This window comes from Barbatula barbatula (genome assembly GCF_947034865.1).
Source record: "Barbatula barbatula genome assembly, chromosome: 23".
Lineage (NCBI taxonomy): Eukaryota > Metazoa > Chordata > Actinopteri > Cypriniformes > Nemacheilidae > Barbatula > Barbatula barbatula.
The window spans coordinates 13,321,153-13,340,770 of record NC_136786.1 but is presented as its reverse complement, the minus strand read 5'-3'; the positions used below and the strand labels follow the sequence as shown (position 1 = coordinate 13,340,770).

Here is a 19,618-nt window from a genome sequence, read left to right as displayed (position 1 = left end):
ACGTCTTCGCCGGACTTGTCATGACGTAACTTCCGTTCGGGTCCAGACAGGGAGGCGGGGCGCTGAAATGACATTCGGCCCCACCAACCAATGCATATTTCCCGAAGCTCTGTTGTTTAGCGTCAAGAAAGCGCTCTTTACATCCGTCCAGGAGGACGGAGGCATACATTAAGCCATACAGGTGGCAGACCACCTTTCGGCAAAATGGCGGCGGGTAACGTCAACCCGTTTAACGCGAGTGATTCGGAGGAGGAAGCGGAGCAGAGGCAGGATGGCGCTGACGCCGAGCGCAGCCCTAGCGATGAAGCGCAAGGCCACAGAATGGGTCCCTTCTCCGAACCGGCCGCTTTGCTATCCAGCAACCGAACCAGCCCGAGTGTGGAAGGAATACCCGCATCGGGAGCTGCGGTTGCCGGTATCGGAGGCGCGGATACGCGGGTGTCGGTAGATGCGATCGCAGCGCAGCTGCTCCGGGATCAGTACATCCTCACGGCCCTGGAGCTGCACACCGAGCTCCTGGAGGCTGGACGGGAGCTGCCTCGGCTGCGGGATTATTTCTCCAATCCAGGCAACTTCGAGAGGCAGAGCGGAACTCCACCCGCATGCAAGGATCAAGGAGTCGGTCCTGGAGGTCCACTTAGTAAGTAACCAGATAACATGACTATTAGACCTCTTAAAGTGGGCAGTCCTGTGAAGGTGAAGGTGAAGGTGCAGGTGTAATAACCCAGTATTTCATACTGCTGTTTATTGCGCTTCAAGACATTTTAAGATGTTACAGAGGCATGATGGGAGGGGTTTGATGAAGGGCTGGATGTTGTCTTTGTTGTGTGATGACCATTGTGAAGTGTTTCCACTGACCCCAGCTGCACAGGTGCAGGATAGAAAGAGGAGGAAAAAAGATGCTGTCCACGTGAGGGGTATGTAAAACCGGACTGTGTGCTGCTGTGGCGGATGGAGTTTGTTTGGTATAATCAGGAATTCTTTGATCTGTCATTTATACCTTGGACCTCCTGGACGTAGTAATTACATTCTTATCTGATTGTGCGCCCTCGTCTGCCTTTTACTATCTGCCTTTCAAAGCATGATGTTTTGTTTTGCTTTTCTTTGTAATCAAGGTTTGTGCATGTATGTTGTTAAAAGTGTGGATTCACAACTGAGAAGTTCTTTCCAATGTAGATCGTTTGCAACATGTGTTTTGTGTGGTTTCCGATATTTTGCAGGGGATCAAGGAGTGTGACTAGGGCCTGGCTATTGGGTTAAAGCCATGAATTACTCCTGTCTGTCTTTTAGTTGTTGTCAGAGTCTAGTCACACCCCTGGATCAAAACATAACATTTGCTGGAAAATTCACAAGGCTATTTTAAAATATGTGTAGCTAATGGAGCTCGTGGGACTGCTTTTGGTCGTCGTGTAAAATGAAAAATTCTGATCTTATTTCTCATCTCTCTATGTGGGGGAATGTGTATGTGATTGCCCAGCGTAAAAGCTCATCAGCAGCATATTTCCTCAACCCGCTGCTGACTGAACATGTGGGTGGCATACTGAAAACATTTCACGCAGGCCTCTTCACGATTCATACTAGCATAATATTAATCCATCAAATCAGCCTCCTGTTGCAAAGAGAGTTAAGCCTGTGACACCCATGTTTCCTTCATCACATCAAAGATGCTGGGATTAGTAAAATTACAGCAATTGCACAAGATTCGATACTGCAAAATAACATTCATTATGGGATGGTTGTGAAATAAATGGGTGTACTTTTTAAAATCCGCATTTATTCTAGGGATGGACAGGCTAGTCATCGATTGATGATGTCAACATAATGTTTTTTGTGTGTTGTGTTCTTTATTTTTCTAATTCATTCTACTTCATCTACATTTAAATTATTTTTAGCAGTGGTGTTATAAAGGTGATGAATAAAGAATGCGAATATGTACAGACGGTGTTGATGTGCTGACAGCATGCTGTGATTCAACGTGTTAAAAGTCTCACAGCATCTGCCAGCCTGCTAAAACCTGCTCGGAGAAATTGCTTCTTTAAATAATTTTTTATATTATTTCTAAACAGCAATTTTGTAACAGTCTTAAACAATACTTTAAATTTTAAGAACAGTATTTTGTATAATAAAAGGTAATAGATATTTATCCTGTCTATGTATTGAATAATTGCTGCATTCTTCCGTTCTTGCACCACTTTTAAATGTCGTACATTCATTTGTTTCTGTTGGTTTCAGCATCATGTGCTGTGAGCGTTACGTAGTTTCACTTTGGGAAATACATCTTGAGAGCCTAGCATTCTGTTACGTTCTGTACTCCATCTAGCTATTTTTGAACACTGAATCCTATTTGCATGGCCACCAAGTAACTGGCATGTTTTAAGACTGACTGGTCAAGTCATGCAACAGACAACCCAACTACCGGTTGAATTTGTATTTTCATGTCATATTCTATCAAGAATTCTCTTAAGAAGGTAGTCATCAAGAACCCATATAATGGTCTCTAGGAAAATAAAGGAAGTGACCTCATCGGTTAAGAGCTGGAGCCAAGCTCCTTTTTGCCTAAATTACATCATTCTCAGGGGAAAGGGGGATGCTATATAGAGGACTAGATGGGCTGAATGTTAGTATCAGCCAATCCATTTTCTTGACTGGAGGTTGAACATGCTTATTGCTCCTTAACATGTGTCCAATTGTTGCTGATGGCTTTGCATTGACCTGGCTTGAAGAATACTGTTTATTTAGGAACCACTGCATTATATTAGCATTATGAAGCTGCAGACCTTCCCCAAAGAGGATCTGCCAACCAGCTGAGAGGTAGCATATGGCTCTCAACCACACTTCTGTCACATCAATCTTTTTAACAGGATGCAGGAAGAGACGAATTAAGGTTTTCAACACCTCAGACAGTCGATCCGATATTCCCTTTCCCTATAGACACCAGCTGCTTGAAATGCAGAATGTTTCAGGGATGAAAAGGGCACTATTTGTTTAGGATGTAACAGGATTTGATGCTCCGCTGCATGAATTGCAAAACTTTGATTGTTTTTTGTGGAGCAGCTGTCGGGTACCCAGCTGTGGTTCTGCCACAGAATTGAGTGTAACACCCCAGCCTCCTTGCAGCATTATGAACATGTTGTGTTGATTCTTTATAGATAACTAGAGGAGAAGTATTGTGCAAAAGCAGGTGGCTTTTATGCATCACTTTACTTTCTATTTAGTGCTTAAAGGTAAATTGTACAGTTTCTTTGCCACGCCCATCACTAGTTGGAATTGCAAACATGTTTGCAATGACTCCTTGTAAATAGATTTCTTGAACACTCACCTCGTCTTCCATTGTTTGACAAACAGTTTGTCTGTCTCCATCATATGCCATTGTTTTAGTTTGCCAAATGTCGATTCATTGTACGAATTGCTTTTTGTTTCAGATGACTAAACTGGGACAAACAAGCGCTTTAACATTAAGACATTAAGAAATATAGACTAGAGATGGTAAATGTATTCACTGCTGGTCCCTCCTGGTATAAAAATCAAGTCTTTTTAATCTTAAAATGGAAGCGATGCCAGAAATGAAGCTAAGTGGCTAGCACAACTTCTCCAAGTGTTAATAAATAACAAATTCATAAACAAATGATATATTTTTGGAAGTAGAGGTTGAGTTTCTCACATTTTCCCATTTCTGTAAATTCCAAAAGAAATGAAAAAAGGTAATGTGACAAAATAAAGCTGATAATCAAGATAATTTTTTTTTATTATTGAAATGCCTGTTTGTGCTATTTTGGGCCACTCTATTTACATTTACCATTTCTGATGTCGTATTTGTTATGTGAACTATAACACAGAGCAAAGTAAGCAAACACAATTTTTGCCAAGTCACATGTTCCTCACCTGACACTTAAGAGCTCCTCAATTCAACATCATTCCTTGAAAAAAAAGCCAAGCTCTCACATATAGCCTTCACAGAACCCCTCCCTGTCAACCAGTCTGACAAGGCATTTATTCAGCACATATCAGAATTGACAGTCAAGTCACACCCTGAGAAAGACTCTGAAAAACGAATCAGCATTCCCCTCATCAATACATCTCTGTCCAAGACTGTCATGGGCAGATACAACCTCAAGCGTTTATTTTGACCATACACAAACTACATTTCTTGTGAGTAAATGTTCATAAGGACAGGAAAAGAAACACCTGAGATAATTTTAAAAAGGTTCTATTTGCCTTTTTTTCAAAGTCTTTATTATGTTTATGATGTTATAAAGAATAGTTGTTTATGTTTAGATGTGATTCGGAGGAGGAAAAAAAAAAGCTTTATATAATATATTTCCCCTGAGTTTCACACCGTCACCTCGATTCTCAGAAAACAAGGCTGTTGATTTCCTGGTTCTATGAAGTATATTTTTACGAAATGCTCTGATTGGTCAGGCGGAGCCAGTCTTTTGTGATTGGTCTACCGCTGAGAGTGAGTGTGGAGATGTACCGCCCATTACCCTATTTGTGTTCCAGGGGGCAGGGTCAATGTGAATTGTGGGGTTCATGATGTCACTAACTCAGGAAAACGTTTGTTGTAGTCCCAACGAGTCATTCATTGTAGTCTTTAAAAACAAAGGGATGTCTGGTAAAGAAAATACCTTGCGACAAGGCAGATGTTGTTCGTACTTAAACGCCTATACTACACACTAACTACATTTAAAGAGGTTCAATTCCATCAGACCTCCCAGAGCTGTTGAGAAAACACGTTGCGTCAACGCCGTTGACTCAAATGGAACAGTTTTTTCACAGTAATGGTGGTTCATGGAGGCTCTCAATAGTCACTGGAAGTAACACATGGAGACTAAAAAGGGGCTAAACGGACCGATTGTGATGAATTTTTAACCACTTTAAAAACCTGAGTCATTTAATGAATAAAAAAATGAAAGAAATAAAGCATTTAAAGAGAAAACATAACTTTCTGAAGGCTCCATGAATCACGTGACACGCGAAAATGTTGAACGTCTGTTGTCTCGACTCTCTCTCAACGCAGCCGAGACCTCCCCTTCAAGAGTGGTGAAAGGTCTCTGTATTCTTGACAGATGTGATATTGTCCCTCTTCTACATTGATAGCTTTGAAGTCACAGGACTTGAGTGCATGAGCTTTACTGCCGTCATGTGACAAATCCTCGAGTCATTATGATATTTAAGCAACTTGAGTGAAAGAAAAAGAGCCGACTAGTCAACAATATCACGCTAAACAAGAGAACAGCATTTAATAATGTTTGTAATCTTTTACAAAATTTGTTGCAGAGAATTTATTTTGACAATCATTTATAGGGGGGTCTATGTTGGAACTTGATTTTGAAAAAAAACGTTTTATCCACTTATGTAGACGGACCAAGTCCTCCGTGTGTCTGGAACGGCATACGTACAGATGGATACATGAGAAGTCTCTACTGTCTGTGCTGACTGCTTTGGTTTGCCAAAACAAATCAATATGTTACCTTTTTCTGTAAATTATACTTACCTTTCTGCTCTAATAAGGGTTGGTTTGTTGTGGGTAGAAGTTAAAGAGATCACCCAAACATAAAAATTCTGTCATCATTTACTCTTTTACATCATTTATTGTCATGTCCTGTATGAGTTTCTTTGTTCGCAGAACACAAAAGAAGATATTTTGAAAAATGGCAGCCATTCACTTGCATTGGTTTTGTGTCCATACAATAGAAGTCAATGGCCACCACCGCTGTTCGGTTATCAACATTCTTCAAAATATTTTCTTTTGTGTTCTGGAGAAGAAAGAAAGCCATACAGGTTTGAAATGACAAGAGAGTGAGTAAATGATAACAGGATTTTTATTTTTGAGTGAACTATGCCTTTAAGAACACGAGTCCGAGACACTAAATTTACCATCATGTTTTTTGTTTGTTTTCAGATCGTGCTGGAAGCATCAGTACATTAGACTCCTTGGATTTCGCACGATATTCAGATGATGGCAACAGAGAGTCAGATGAAAGGGTGGCAGGTAAGATGAACAGCAGTTACGAGACCGCAGATTAAATCTGATTTGTGCATCATGTCCAATGAAGTTATAAATTGGGTTAAATGTTTTTTTACGTTTCAGTTTAGTTTTGTATTTAGACCAGCGGATAGGTCCCAAGGTTTTGCTTGTACTTAATAAGCATGCTTTCTGGGTTCAGCATGAGCTAAATGGATCGAGTTGCTCATCTGCAAAATAAAAAGACAGTTGTTGAAGTGTAAACAAAGTGTATATGATATATCTTTTGGCTGATCAGTGCCATTTTCTTAACCTCAGTGATAGGCCATGTGGTTGGTTTTGAGCACGCCAGCCGTTTTAAATTCCAACTTCGTGTCAGTCATTTCAACACTGGAAATCTTTACTCCATTTACATGTAAACCTCTTGCATGCCCTGATCGCAAAATTACACCACTATTGACCGTAGCCAGTTTTTTATTTGCCAAGCCGTCGAATTTCCAAGAACACAATTCAGCACTTACAGTATGTGGCCGTATTTTAAATAAGAAGGAATTGGCTTTATTGAGCCCTTTTCTGGAAACTATTAGTGGTTTCGAGGCTTGTGAAACTGTCTTTTACGAGAGGGGATTGGGTCTATGTTACCGTATATGACACAGGATTCTTGGCATTCATGATTGATGTAATTTCGCACATGGTTCACTGACCGTTTTCATCAGCTCCCAGATGAGCTTTGTCTGTAGATGTGCAGGAGGCTAAATAAACAACAACGAACACAAAACCTTTCTTTGTAGTAGAAATGTACTGGTAATGGCAAACATGCGCTGCTTTATCTTGAGTCCTTCCCAGGCTTCAGTGTCATTTATCCTGGCAGATATAGATTTTTCAGATCGAAATGTAGTCACTGCTAAGAAAATGTTCACAGCCCTACCCTTTCCAGACAAAAACCTAGCAGAGATAAGTCATCCAAAATGTTACACAGTAAATATCAAACACGCATGCTTAAATATAAATACAGCCATTATTATTCAGCAATATGGATTTTCCACACCATGAATCATTGGGAATCGTTTGCTTAAACCTTTTGACAAAAATAAAAAAGCTTCTGTATGAGCTGCTTCATGCCACGTCTGAAATATCATACTATGGCTTAGCCATATTTTTCCAGTTTTTAAAATAAAACGAACATTCTTAATCTGTTGCTGCATACTCCGAGTTGTTATTTTTGTTACAACAGACTTGGTGCGAACAGGTCTTCAGTGTATTGTTAGGTAAACATAAACCTGTTAGAATTATATGCCTATGGTAATAAGGTTCATTAGTTTAGAAACGATCATTTATTAAGTGAATAGAAATGTTCTGTGCACTTGTTATGAATATTATTATTAATCGTTATATGTGGGGATTGGGAAGTACTGCATAAGGCCTAGGGAACCGTGCAGCAGAAAGAGTTTGCTTTGCACAAAATGTCACTTTTGAAGCCCAAATTGGGTGTCTCCTCCCAAATCTTGAGCCCTTCAGCAATGAGCACAGCCCTGGCTGTCTGACCTGGGGTTAACTGGCTGTCTGATGGGTCTCTATTCCAGTATTTCTCTTTCCAATACTGGACCACAAACCATCCAGGCAAGCACGTTTGCCACTTTTTTTGTTTCGTTTATTTCTATTTATTTTTGACATTGTTCCATTTGTTAAACTTGCATCTTGTGCTCTGTTGATCAACAGTGTAAGTGACTTTGTCCAATTAGAGCTCAGCATTCTCTCCCAGTGTTCCTCATATGTCTCCATTTCTTTTTCTCTTCCTTCATTTTGAGTTCTTTCTCTGGCCCTGTGTAGATATGAATAGTGTGCAGTTTGGGTCTTGTAACTGTGTAAAGTGAATGTGCTGTTATTTACACGTGAACTTACATCTTTTTATTAATTCATCATTAATAAATGATCATTTCCTACAATAGCTCAAGTAATATTCAAATCTTACAACATTTAATACTAGATTATTAGATTTGTAATGGGTTTCTTTTAAAGCTTTAGAACCACTTCTTAGTGAAATGTGGCTGATAGTGTCCTGGAAGTTATATTAGGAAGCCCATTTGCTGATCACTAGTGCACAGTCATGCAAGTGTTGTGAACTCTACATGCTTCTGTTTACTACTGTACTTCTGTTACTGTACTCGCCCAGCCGGTCCACAGTAGCAGGATTGCTGCAAGGTTTTGCCTAAACTAACAAAACCCATTCTGATCAAACTGTTCTGTTTTTTAATGAAGATCACATATAAATAGCAGTTCTTCTGTATTAGAAAGATTATTTATAATGTAAGTGTCTATGATATTTTGAGGGCTTTTTTTCAGTACAAGAAAAGCTTTTTCATAGCTTTATTACGTTTTTATATTTGTAGTTGCAGTTTTTATGTTTTATTTACGATTATAGGTAGTGTAAAGAGCAGAAAAGACTGCAACATAAGCTCAACCAATGACAAGAGTTTGATATGAGTATTGTTTTTGTAGTTCCATTTGTTGACACAAGTGGTGCAGAAGGTACCCTTCACCTTTTGCAAGTAAAGCACATGATGTAAAACATTTTGTGTATGTTTTTTTTTTAATCTATTTGAATGAATACTCTTAACATTTGGTTAAACGATACTGAAAAAGCCGATCGTTTTTTGACTTTGTCATCGATTTTCAAAACAAACCAACAGCCTTTGGTCTAAATCCCTGGTCAGACAGCTAGTCATTTTTAACTCAAAATATTTCTGTTATTTGGCAGCTCATCCTGCAACCTCTGCTGCATGTGTTCATTAGATCCATAGTGTGCATGTTCCTGTTTTGGTTCTGCCTCGGCTTCTTACAAAAATTGTCTTTTTTTATTTTGGTTTTTCATGGCCATCCTATGTTTTCCCCCCTTTGTTTTGTGTGACCCACTTCTCCCTGGTCCAGTTCTGGAGTTTGAACTACGGAAAGCCAAGGAGAACATTCAGGCTCTGCGTGCCAACTTGACACAGGCTGCAGGTGGCGTACTTTCAACTTTTACACGCTTTAGTCCTTCTTAACATGAACAAGTCGTCTTTTTTCCTACAGAAGGTTTGTAATGTCTGCCATGAAATGCCATCTTATCGGTTCTTATTCTCCTTTCTCTATTATTCAGAATGTGAGATCCCTTCTCAAGAGAGAAAAAACTACAAATCTAGTCCTGAAATTCAGGTTATCCCCCGTTTGCTTTGGATTTCATGCTGTTATTTTTAATGCTGAATATATTACATTTATTTTATTATCGCGTACTAAAGCTTTCCTCTTTTTATTTTCAGGAACCTATCCGCTCTCTTGAAAAGAGAGCCTTAAACTTTTTAGTAAATGAATATTTATTGAAAAACGAGTATAAATTAACCGCCATCACATTTTCTGATGAAAATGATGATCAGGTAATCTTTTATTTATAGATATATAATTCTTTTTGGCACTAATCTGTTTTAGGAATGTTACATCTCAATTTTAACACTTTGCAGGATTTTGAGTTATGGGACGATGTGGGTCTTAACATTCCCAAACCGCAAGACCTGCTCCAGCTCTATAGGAACTCTGGAAACAGCCTGACGTTGCACCTAGATACCGTGGATGTGGCGGTCGGTGTGGATCCAAGAGATTTGCCTGGAGATTGCTGTATCCAGGAACCTGTACAGCAAACTGATATAATTCAGGTATTTAAACTCAAGTTTACGTTACATCATTTCCGTCAACCATTGGTCAGAAGTTGACAGTATATTTGGTGTCATTCACAGCGACAGCAGCAACAGGAAGTGGTTCAGGAGCTGGAATATCAGATCAGTTTGCTGAACAGTGAAAAGCAGAGTCTAGCTGAACAGATTAAGAAACTCCAGAGGTAAGTTCCCATCTGGCGCCTGAGAGGCTAAAATAAAATTGGACTTCCAGAACCCTGCCACGTGAGCCAGAGCAATCAGAGTAACCTATGATTACTGTCAGAATTAATGACGGGCCATGTTTATGTAAAGCATATTTCTTGTGTGGAAATATATCAAGATGTGATTTGCCGCTGAAAGATTGTAGGGTCATAATTTATCCCGGCAGTTAGAGTAGAAGAGAGTGGTGGTTAGGTGAAGGTTAAGAGCTAGCGAATGGACCATAATGAGCTGTATTCTTGCACTTTTGAAAGCTCTAGAAACAAACCCCACTTCTCTTCTGCTCAACGGGCTTGCATCATTATGACCTTCTGCTCTCTGACATTTTGCTGCGTGGCATTTACGCTTCCTAGCAAGAGATGGGCTCTGTGTAGTTCCTTTAAATAGTTTTCTCCACTCCTTCATCGTCTGTGGCTTTGAATGCGTCTCATTTCATTCCCAAGATAGCTTTATTGAGAGCTCTTAAAATATTGTGAAATTAGCATTTCTTTGAATACATAAACAGATCTACATACATAATGACATTAAAACGAGGTTCATAATATAAGTGGATCAATGTTGTAGAAGGATATTTGACAGGCCTATTTTTCAAAATACAATAAAAAAATTTGGAGTATTTCAAATCAATGCTAAGGTTCGGGGATACATACATACAAATCAAAATTTTAAAACAATTTGAGTGTTTTTATCGATATAAATTGTCCATAGCCTTAAAAAATTTCCTTGATTTATCTTTAAAAATAAATTCCTTAACAAACTCAAAGAAATCCAAATCCAAAGTATTTTCAAACACTTGAAATACTGGGAAATTGTACAAGTAATGTGGGTTAAGTAAACCCACAGACAAACAAGAAGGGTGACCAGCCGTAATGATTTATGATAAAATGTAAAACAGAAAAAGTGGTGAAGCACGGTTTCAGTCTGAGAGCCACAATATAAATGTTACTCTGAATACAGTGCATCAATTATTAAACAAAAAATAAAAAGCTTTTTTTAATCTCGTAAATGTTTTTTTACATTTAATACAGGCTCTCTTTATACAATAATAAAGCCACCGGTCCCTAAAAAAAATGTTTTTCCTGTGCGTTGTATGAAGTTTCATCTTTCCCCATGGCAAACTCATCGACTTTCTAGGCAATGCACTTACTATTAAACAAAGGAGTGAATTAAGAGACATCTTTGTCTTGCTATTAGCTTTCTATACGAATGCTATATTTATCAGTAAACATGTGTGTGTAATTGATATAAAACGATTCTTTTGTTAATTCATTAATTGATGTGATTGATGTGTGTGTGGATGGATGGGCAGCGATATCCAGGCTCTTCAGTGGAACGTCTCATCAGATCCCACAGCCACAGTAAAGTCTGCTCAGTGTAAAGAAGACCCTCGGTTTGATAAGACTCCTCTAGACAATGGACAGTATTTGGACATACGGGGGGTCACAGATGCAGACGACACCCTAAACACTACAAAGACCTTAAGCTCTACAACAACCACTACTGATTGTACTGATGGCACAACTACTGCTACACCACCTCACAACAAACTCAAGTCTCATAGTCCACAAGTGAAAGGCTCGGTGCAGTTTGATCAGCCCAACAGGTGAGACATGCACTCATTTAGCACATGTAATTCTGTATGGTTGCTTACTGGTCTACGTCAACAAGATTATGATATTCGTTTCACCTTTATCGGAGTATTATGTTGTAGAATATAGCTGTTTTGTCCAGTAGGTGGCAGCACTGCATTGAGCACCACATCAGTTTGCACACAGACCTCAAGGCAGTGCTGACTGGCACCATATATTCCACTCATCATCATTTTGCACATCTGCTCCGAATAGATTTTAACCTATGATGCTGATTCAGACAAATGAACCTTTCCTTGTTTTGATTCTTCAAGTTTTAAGGCTGTATCCAGAGGTGGAGGGGCGTGTTTAATCATGTTTTGTTTGCCCGTGCAGAAAGCTGCCTCCGGCCTTCCATCAAGCTCTTTTGTCCTTCTGTCGAATGTCTGCTGACAGTAGGCTGGGCTCTGAGGTGAGTGTTAACAGGTTGGGTACAGTACACTCAAACACACGTGAAGTGTTTTAAAGAATAGTTTTTCATATTCTGGTAAGTGAATTGCAACATCCATAACAGTCTATAGTCCTCATAACCCTTACGAAAATTAACCATGATAACCAATAAATAACCATGGTTATGGAAAACATGTTTTTGCCATAAGAAATCAATACACAAAGAAAATCATGGTTCAGGGAAATGGTCACACAAAAATGTTATTTAAGTGACTATTACCTTCTCCATTTGTTGGGTATTGTTGCTTCTTGTTTGCACCTTTTAATTCACAGAAATCCTACAATATGTGTTATCTCTTAAAAATCATTTTTTGTCACATTCATAATGCATAGATTTTTCTCTCTTTTAAAATAGAGAATTCATTCATAGACTGATATTTTTCTGCCGTTTGGACTCTATCATCAGGATTTAGTCAAATAGAAACAGATGGTTAAATATGTTGTCAATAAATACATTCTTTGAGAATCTATATGTCTAGCTTTGACTGAAAATGTCATAATCATAACACTGGAACTGCCCATCTGCCTTCATGCTTCAGAGTTCATAAGAGTAGCCGTGATATCCACTTTGAGAGTGAATTGTCGTTCTGAATCGGAAACAATTCACAAAACTTCTGTGAATGATTCATTCACAAATCACATGGTCAACAATAGCTCACCCGGAGGGAAAGAGTAATGCATTTTCGTCAAAGCTTTCATACATCTTCAGAAGACTTTACATTGTTTATACTTTATGGATGATTGTTTCGATTGGTTTTATGGTAGTTTTGCATTCTTTCTGAACTTGACAGACTCACTATGTTCATTGTAAATGCTTAATAAAATTTATGAGGTTTGGGAAAAAAATGAGGATGAATAAATAACGACAACATTTTCATGTTTGGGTGAGCTGTTCCTTTAAAAGACCATACCCAGTTATAAGCGGACAATAAACATAACTACAAATCTTCTTTGTTTAGATCAATCTTAGCTTTGTTTAGATAAATGGAGTTGCATTGCATGGTAATATAGGCACATGCATGATGTCTTCTGCATTCAAAATGCAAAAGCATAAAAGGTTCTCAGGCTAAAGATATGCAGTAATAATAGGACATGTCTTTGTAAAAGCCCTTTATTCACTTTTAAAGTCTAATTATATGTCTATGAAGAACTTGACATGTTGACTTATCCACGTCCTTGTTTCTCAGGTGTCTCGAATTGCTGACAGTGAACACAGTGTTATGCTAATGCTGGGCCGCTGTCTTCCACACATCGTACCCAACGTCCTGCTGGCCAAACGAGAGGTAACCAATGAGCTTTTGACCCTGCAGCCACGCCCCATGTCCCATCAGCCACCACGGCTTTCATGTCCACTGCGGCCAGCTTCTTCCTCTCATGCCGTTCACAATTCAGCATTAAATCCACTTATTTTTCCATTGCAATACACACTGTTTCTCTCTTCTCCCCCACCCCATCGTCCCGTCTCTCTTTTGTTCTGTTCACTCATGTCTTCTCTTGCTTTTCTGCATGCGTCTCACTGCTCCGATAGAGAATGATTGCACACCTCTGCCAGGTAAGTCGAACACATGGGCACATATTCACGTCAGCCCTCATCCCTTCATTGCACATGTGACCTTTGACCTTTCAGTTGGTTTGGCTTTACACCTGCTTTTCTTTTTATTGCTGGCATCTACACTTTTGTTGATGAAGTTTGAATTTCTGATGACACTTTTTTGCTTCGCTTTTCTGTATTTAAGCTTGCTGCAGCGCAAACGTTTGGCGTAAAAAAACTACGGTATTTACTTAAGACACGCATTGAAAATTAGCGCTGGATAGGCTTGGACAAAGCTGTTTTTGCGACTGACCTATTGCATGCGCATTTGTTGGAGTTTCCTCTTCAGACGCAAACTTCATGAAAGGAGAGTATTTAAAAGAATCACGCAACATGATTTACGAAGGTTTGCGCTCGTCTTTGTACGGGTATTTGTTGCTTTATTTAACACCTAAAAAAGCATGTATTAAACTTTGCGCTAATTTGTAGATTTTGTTGATCATTATGGGAACGAGATATTGCACCTGTGTTTTTTAATGTGCACCTTGTTAGTAAATTACTAATACCATCTGCTTTTTTTCCACGCTATTTTGCCCTGTTTAGTAAATCTGGCCCTAAATCCTTGAAGTATCATTGTTTAATGTTACCAAGATTTTCACAAATGCGTGTCTCTAAATTGTATAAAGTATTAGAGGTGGGACATACTTATAGTTCACCTTTGACTTTCTTTCTTTGGCGAAACACAAAAGAGGATAATTTGAAAAATGTTGGTAACAGAAAATCGTTTAATCCCTTCATATGACTTGTTTTGACTTACCGCGTGCCGTTCATGTCCGGCATCTTTTAGCACTGGGACTGCCCCATCTATCAGTTTCAAACAAATTCAGAATACAGCGTTATATCCACGTTTATATAACATCCATCACGGAAACCTTTTAACAATATGATATCAAATTTGGTATTATTTTAATGCTGTATATGAATATTATTTGATAATATATACATATGATTTCATAGTATTTTATTAGCATACTTTTACAAATTAAATGATCAGTAATAAAGGTTCAAAACAGAAAAGAGAAATTTCACTATTTAGGCATTTTTTCCCCTTATTCAGTCATCCACAAGTGACTGTAACTGTTATTTTTGCAGTTGTGTAACCGTAGTTAAAAATCGCTGCATTGTTTGGCTTATATGATTTTATCACAAGAGCCACAACAATATTCACCAACGTTTATAAATAAGGTTGTAATAAAAAACTAAATAAACAGTTTCCACTTCCTGCAAGTGATATCATTCATTAACCTAACTGCCGAGTCTTCACGTTTGCCAGAGTGTTTGAAATCTGCTCATGTACGGTTTTGGAATTCGAAACTTAAAAGTTTGTTTTGTAAACAATAAGTAGCCAAATCTATCCAAATCTCTACGATTTTCTAAACATTGGCAGCAGAATGTGTCTGTGCTCTGATTTTCGGTTTAGCAGTAACACTGGCCGCCTTCCATCTGATGAAACATTGTCTGTGTTTAAATAGTTTTCTTTGCCGCCTGTTTTTAATGAGCTGACTTGGTTAAAATGATAAAACATTTATTTAAAACACACATGCGCACAGTTCACATCTATTGAGCAGGAACCCAAAGGTGTGTACTGTTCCAAGTTATTCCCACAGCTTTCCCCCTTCGGGCCCCGCTGATTTGCATAGGGCAGTTCTGTTTTATGGGGCCAGGTGACGGTTTAAGATGGATTGGATGCTTTCCAAGACGAAGCAGAGTGAAAACAAACACCACACTAGGAACGGAGATCCCTTTGTACCCGCCCGAACAGCGAACTGCTCGATAGACTTTGAACCCTCGATATAAACTCAGACTGTCAGTTTGCATCCGCCTAAGCCTTCTTTCCTGAATTCAATCTTACTCGTGTACAGACACACCCTCTTAGCTTTTCCGCTCGAGTCTGGCATCTGGTGTCGATGAATTAGTTTGAAACACCTGCCTTGCAATATAATTTGGGTCATCAACAAGAACTGTATTGTAAAGATAAAGTGTTTTGCAATTAAAGGCTATTCAGGTTATTGAGTACCGTGTTGTGGTAAAATAGATAAGAAGCCAGAGAGAACAGTTCATATATTGTGTGTTAGCAACAGCCCAAATCTCCCTGTGGTCTTGGTAAACGATGTTTTTGCGTGTGTGCAAGTTGCATTGCATTCTTATTGGCTCTCCATGCTTTCTGCTGCGAATAATTTTTATGTGTAGCACTTGATGTTTTTGTTTATAGGGAATGAGTCAATGCAGGCTCATGGCAAAGCTGCAAAATCGCATTTAAATGCAAGATTTCATGGGAAACACTTTAGGGGTGACAAGGAATGCAAACTTTCAAGTTTTTGTTTAGTTTGGGTGTTCTCTGTTTAGAGATTGGGCTAGTTGAGAACATATTTATTTTGATACCAATAGTGTTTCCACGTTTTAGCCAAACTTGATGTATGGATTTTAGTGTATTGGGTAATAACCAAACCAAGAGGATAGTGTTTATTTTAGAAATGCACCCATACTACATTTCTCCACTGACGCCGATTGTTCAGAGTGATCTGCCGATACGATACCAATTGAGTGTATGCATCGACATTATCTCCATGTAGTGGAAGTCAATGGGTGCCAATGTTGATCGCTTTCCAACGTTCTTCCAAATATCTTCTCATGTGTTCTGCCTTAGAAAGTCATACATTATATCCCTGTTTATAGTACCAGTTTCTGTACCCCATATGTTTAGTACAGTCGACATATACAGTACACGCTCTTATTTTGGACCAGTGCCAAATCAAACACATTATAAATGTCTCTCTATTCAAAACTGTCACTTTATACTGTCTCTCTCACACACACACACACACACACACACACACACACACACACAGAGAGAGTCACTACTGATGAACGGTTCACTACTGTCTCCAATAGACTGCTCTTTACATTCCGACGATGTTTTTATGTTTATTAAAGTTTGTAACTCTTGAAAGCTTACAGGTGACTTTCACAGAACTGGGTGTTTTTAGAGCACCGTCCAAACAAACAAGCATAGCGTCAAACTGCCTACAATCCTGCCACATATTTGCTTAACTTTCGTTCACCTTCAAGCGCCCGTTTGAGACTGTGGTTTGCATGCAGTCACGTCTCAGGATGAGATAAATGTTGAGAAAATAAACACTTCTCTGCCTTCTTACCAAATTTTATGCGAACCCTGCTCTGTTGTTTCTATTCTGGATCGTCGTGGAAAATTGCTCGTAACTGCTGTTTGGCTGTGAGACGTGTACCGAGGGCATATTGCCTGTTCCGTAACGTGATATGTGTTGTGCTGGTGAGCGTTCCTTTGGATGGATACGTGGATTCGACTCTCTTTCGGTAAATCGCCACGCAGCACTGGATTACGCCTGAAAATGCTTCAGGGAATGTCGAGATTGTATCTCTTAGTATATTTCCACACAAATCTTTGTATAAACACAATTACATGATCATTTTTAACACCTCTTTTTTTTAATTGACAGCTCTAGCTTACACAGAACGTCTTCGTGATGTGGTTTACTGCTGTGTAGATTCTCTCCTTTTGTGGTGAAGGTCTTTCTGAACTACCCTCAAAAACCCGCTTGCTTTAGTTTTTTTCTCCGAGCCCTCGTGCATGCGTGTCCTAATGTCCGTATGTCCCAAACACATATATGACCTGTCCTCGTGTGTGTCCACAGGAGCTGATACCTCTCATCCTGTGTACGGCTTGCCTGCATCCAGAACCTAAAGAAAGAGACCAGCTGCTTCACATCCTCTTTAATCTTATCAAGAGACCTGACGATGAGCAGAGGTGTGTGCAGCGACGGGAATCTTCACATGTGTACGCCTGCCATTTGGTTGCCAGTATCTTTTCTGATAATGCTCATTTGTGATGTTCATTTTCAGGCAGATGATCCTGACCGGGTGTGTTGCTTTCGCCCGTCAAGTGGGTCCCACCCGGGTGGAGGCCGAACTTCTGCCACAGTGCTGGGAACAGGTTAGCGGGACTTCTCTTGAGTTTGTCATGTTTACAGTTGGAAATGGAATGCAATTGGTTGGACGTTGAAAGCCTGGCTATTGGACAGATATAGTATCAATATATGAGAAGATTATTTTTTTATTAAGATTTTGAGGGCACATAAATAAAAAATTACCTGAATGGATAAATCATTTATAATATTGAATTGAATAATAAACACTACAATATTGCAATATAAAAATAATTCAAATAAAAATAATATTTTGATGGGGAAAGTTTGTTTGATCTATATGGTGACAGTTATACTTATATGTTTCGGACCCCAAGGACTTTTTGGGGCCGCTTTATACTTTCAATGTTTACAGTTAGTTTTTAGTGAAATTCACTCCCCAACTACTTCCATTGAGAAAAGTACAAATACAATTTCAATTTTCTCACAAAAATATTACTGATTGATCTGCACTTCTGTGGTCAACTCTGCAAGTGACGCTGGCATGTTATGTCTTTAATTCTTTGTGTACGTCTGTGTTGCGTGTGTATTTCTCGCACTCAGATAAACCACAAGTATCCTGAGAGAAGACTTCTGGTGGCGGAAGCCTGCGGAGCCCTGGCCCCTTATTTACCCGTAAGAGACGCCGTTTCTTTAAAAGCTGTACAAAGCAGGACACATCAACCATGTACAGCTTTGAACGATGTTGTGGTTGTCAAATAAGATTGTAATGAAATAATAATCATAATGAAATCAAATCTATAAGTTTACTCAAAGGTCAGAGCCGGGATAGTAACACAAAAGTGTCTCTTTGTGTATGTTTACGTGTGTGCAGATGGAGATAAGAAGCTCCCTGGTTCTGTCCATGCTCCAGCAGATGTTGGCCGAAGATAAAGCCGACATGGTCCGAGAGGCCGTCGTGAAAAGTTTAGGCATCATCATGGGCTACATAGATGATCCAGATAAATACTTCCAGGTGTGATGGTCATTTGGTCATATTCTAACGTTTTTGTACAAGGATTCTTTTCACTAGTTTAAAGCAGTCTTTTATCAGCGGTTGCTTGTTTTTTGGACTTGTTAGGGCTTTGAACTGATGCTGCTGTCTCTGGGTGACCCGTCGGAGAGGGTGGTCAGCGCCACCCACCAAGTCTTTATTCCTGCCTTTGCCGCATGGTGCACAGAACTGGGTAACCTACAGTCCCAGCTCATCCCCTCTCTCCTCACACGCATCGAGAAACTGCTCAAGGTGAAAACCATAAAGTTAAAATTGATTTCACAAATTATAAAGCATATCATCACAATTTTCTTTAATATTGTGCAGCCCATTATTCAAACAAAGTTTAAAATCTAAATAAGTGGTTCTCAAACTTTTTTGTTAAAAGGCATCGCTTTGCGCCACCCCCCCCCCAAATAAAGACTTATAATCTTGAACTTAGAATTTTAATTAAACCAAAATAAATTCAGTTATACAGTTCTGTATCATCAATTCTTTTGTTGGTGGTGTTTTTTTTCTGATGCGCGATTGCATAAAATGTAATATACATTTCTATATATCATAAAATGCCACAAAATCTGTTTGTGAACCCAGTCTGAGAACCACTTTAATTTTGGTTCTTTTAATCCAAAATTTTCAGAATTTTATATTTAAAGGAAATTTAACTATTAACCATTTAAGGTTTTGACAGGTTTCCATGTTTTTAGGAAGTGTGTCATTGCAGAGTTAAAGAAAATATTGCACAACAAATACTTTTCTAGTTACTTTATTTCAAAATTTTGTCATTACATTTTTTTCTTCTCTCTCTTTCTCTCTTTCTCTCTAGCAGGGTGAATATGGTTTAGATGAACACAAACTACATATGTATCTGTCGGCGCTTCAGTCTATCATCCCTTCTCTGTTTGCTGTGATCCTGCAAAACGCCCCGTTCACCAGCCGAGCCAAACTCCATGGCGACGTTCCTCCTATCGAGGGTGAGGGACGTCCAACGTCAACACGCACGTTTTTTGCTAACGTTCTCAGTCAGGCCACGTTTAGCAACGCTGACCTGGCGCCTGACTCTGTGTCACTGTAGGGTTCCTGCCATGTTGAGGTTGCTCTCTGGTTTTGGGCTCTCTATCAAAGTACTCTTTCATTTACACGC

At 39.1% G+C, this 19,618-nt stretch overlaps 1 protein-coding gene across 13 annotated transcripts in view; it reads left to right on the top strand.

The window, feature by feature from the left end:
- Positions 1 to 43: 43 nt before the first annotated feature.
- The window catches only part of relch (RAB11 binding and LisH domain, coiled-coil and HEAT repeat containing), a gene marked incomplete at its 5' end in the record, with an annotated part of 30,811 nt that continues 11,236 nt past the window's right edge, over positions 44 to 19,618 (top strand). For 5 of the 13 annotated variants that reach the window (XR_013788306.1, XR_013788307.1, XM_079488082.1 and 2 more), the window contains 17 exons: positions 45 to 640; positions 864 to 917; positions 5,903 to 5,992; positions 8,894 to 8,965; positions 9,102 to 9,157; positions 9,262 to 9,375; positions 9,460 to 9,651; positions 9,733 to 9,833; positions 11,180 to 11,473; positions 11,835 to 11,910; positions 13,136 to 13,231; positions 17,211 to 17,323; positions 17,419 to 17,509; positions 18,045 to 18,116; positions 18,316 to 18,456; positions 18,562 to 18,726; positions 19,301 to 19,448. Coding sequence is in view for 10 of the 13 variants with exons in the window: in XM_079488082.1 (XP_079344208.1) it covers positions 205 to 640; positions 864 to 917; positions 5,903 to 5,992; positions 8,894 to 8,965; positions 9,102 to 9,157; positions 9,262 to 9,375; positions 9,460 to 9,651; positions 9,733 to 9,833; positions 11,180 to 11,473; positions 11,835 to 11,910; positions 13,136 to 13,231; positions 17,211 to 17,323; positions 17,419 to 17,509; positions 18,045 to 18,116; positions 18,316 to 18,456; positions 18,562 to 18,726; positions 19,301 to 19,448 (2,311 nt within the window). Of the gene's footprint in view, positions 641 to 863; positions 918 to 5,902; positions 5,993 to 8,893; positions 8,966 to 9,101; positions 9,158 to 9,261; positions 9,376 to 9,459; positions 9,652 to 9,732; positions 9,834 to 11,179; positions 11,474 to 11,834; positions 11,911 to 13,135; positions 13,232 to 13,479; positions 13,501 to 17,210; positions 17,324 to 17,418; positions 17,510 to 18,044; positions 18,117 to 18,315; positions 18,457 to 18,561; positions 18,727 to 19,300; positions 19,449 to 19,618 lie in introns of those variants that run through there. The other 8 variants (XM_079488083.1, XM_079488084.1, XR_013788305.1 and 5 more) reach the window with 5 other exon arrangements.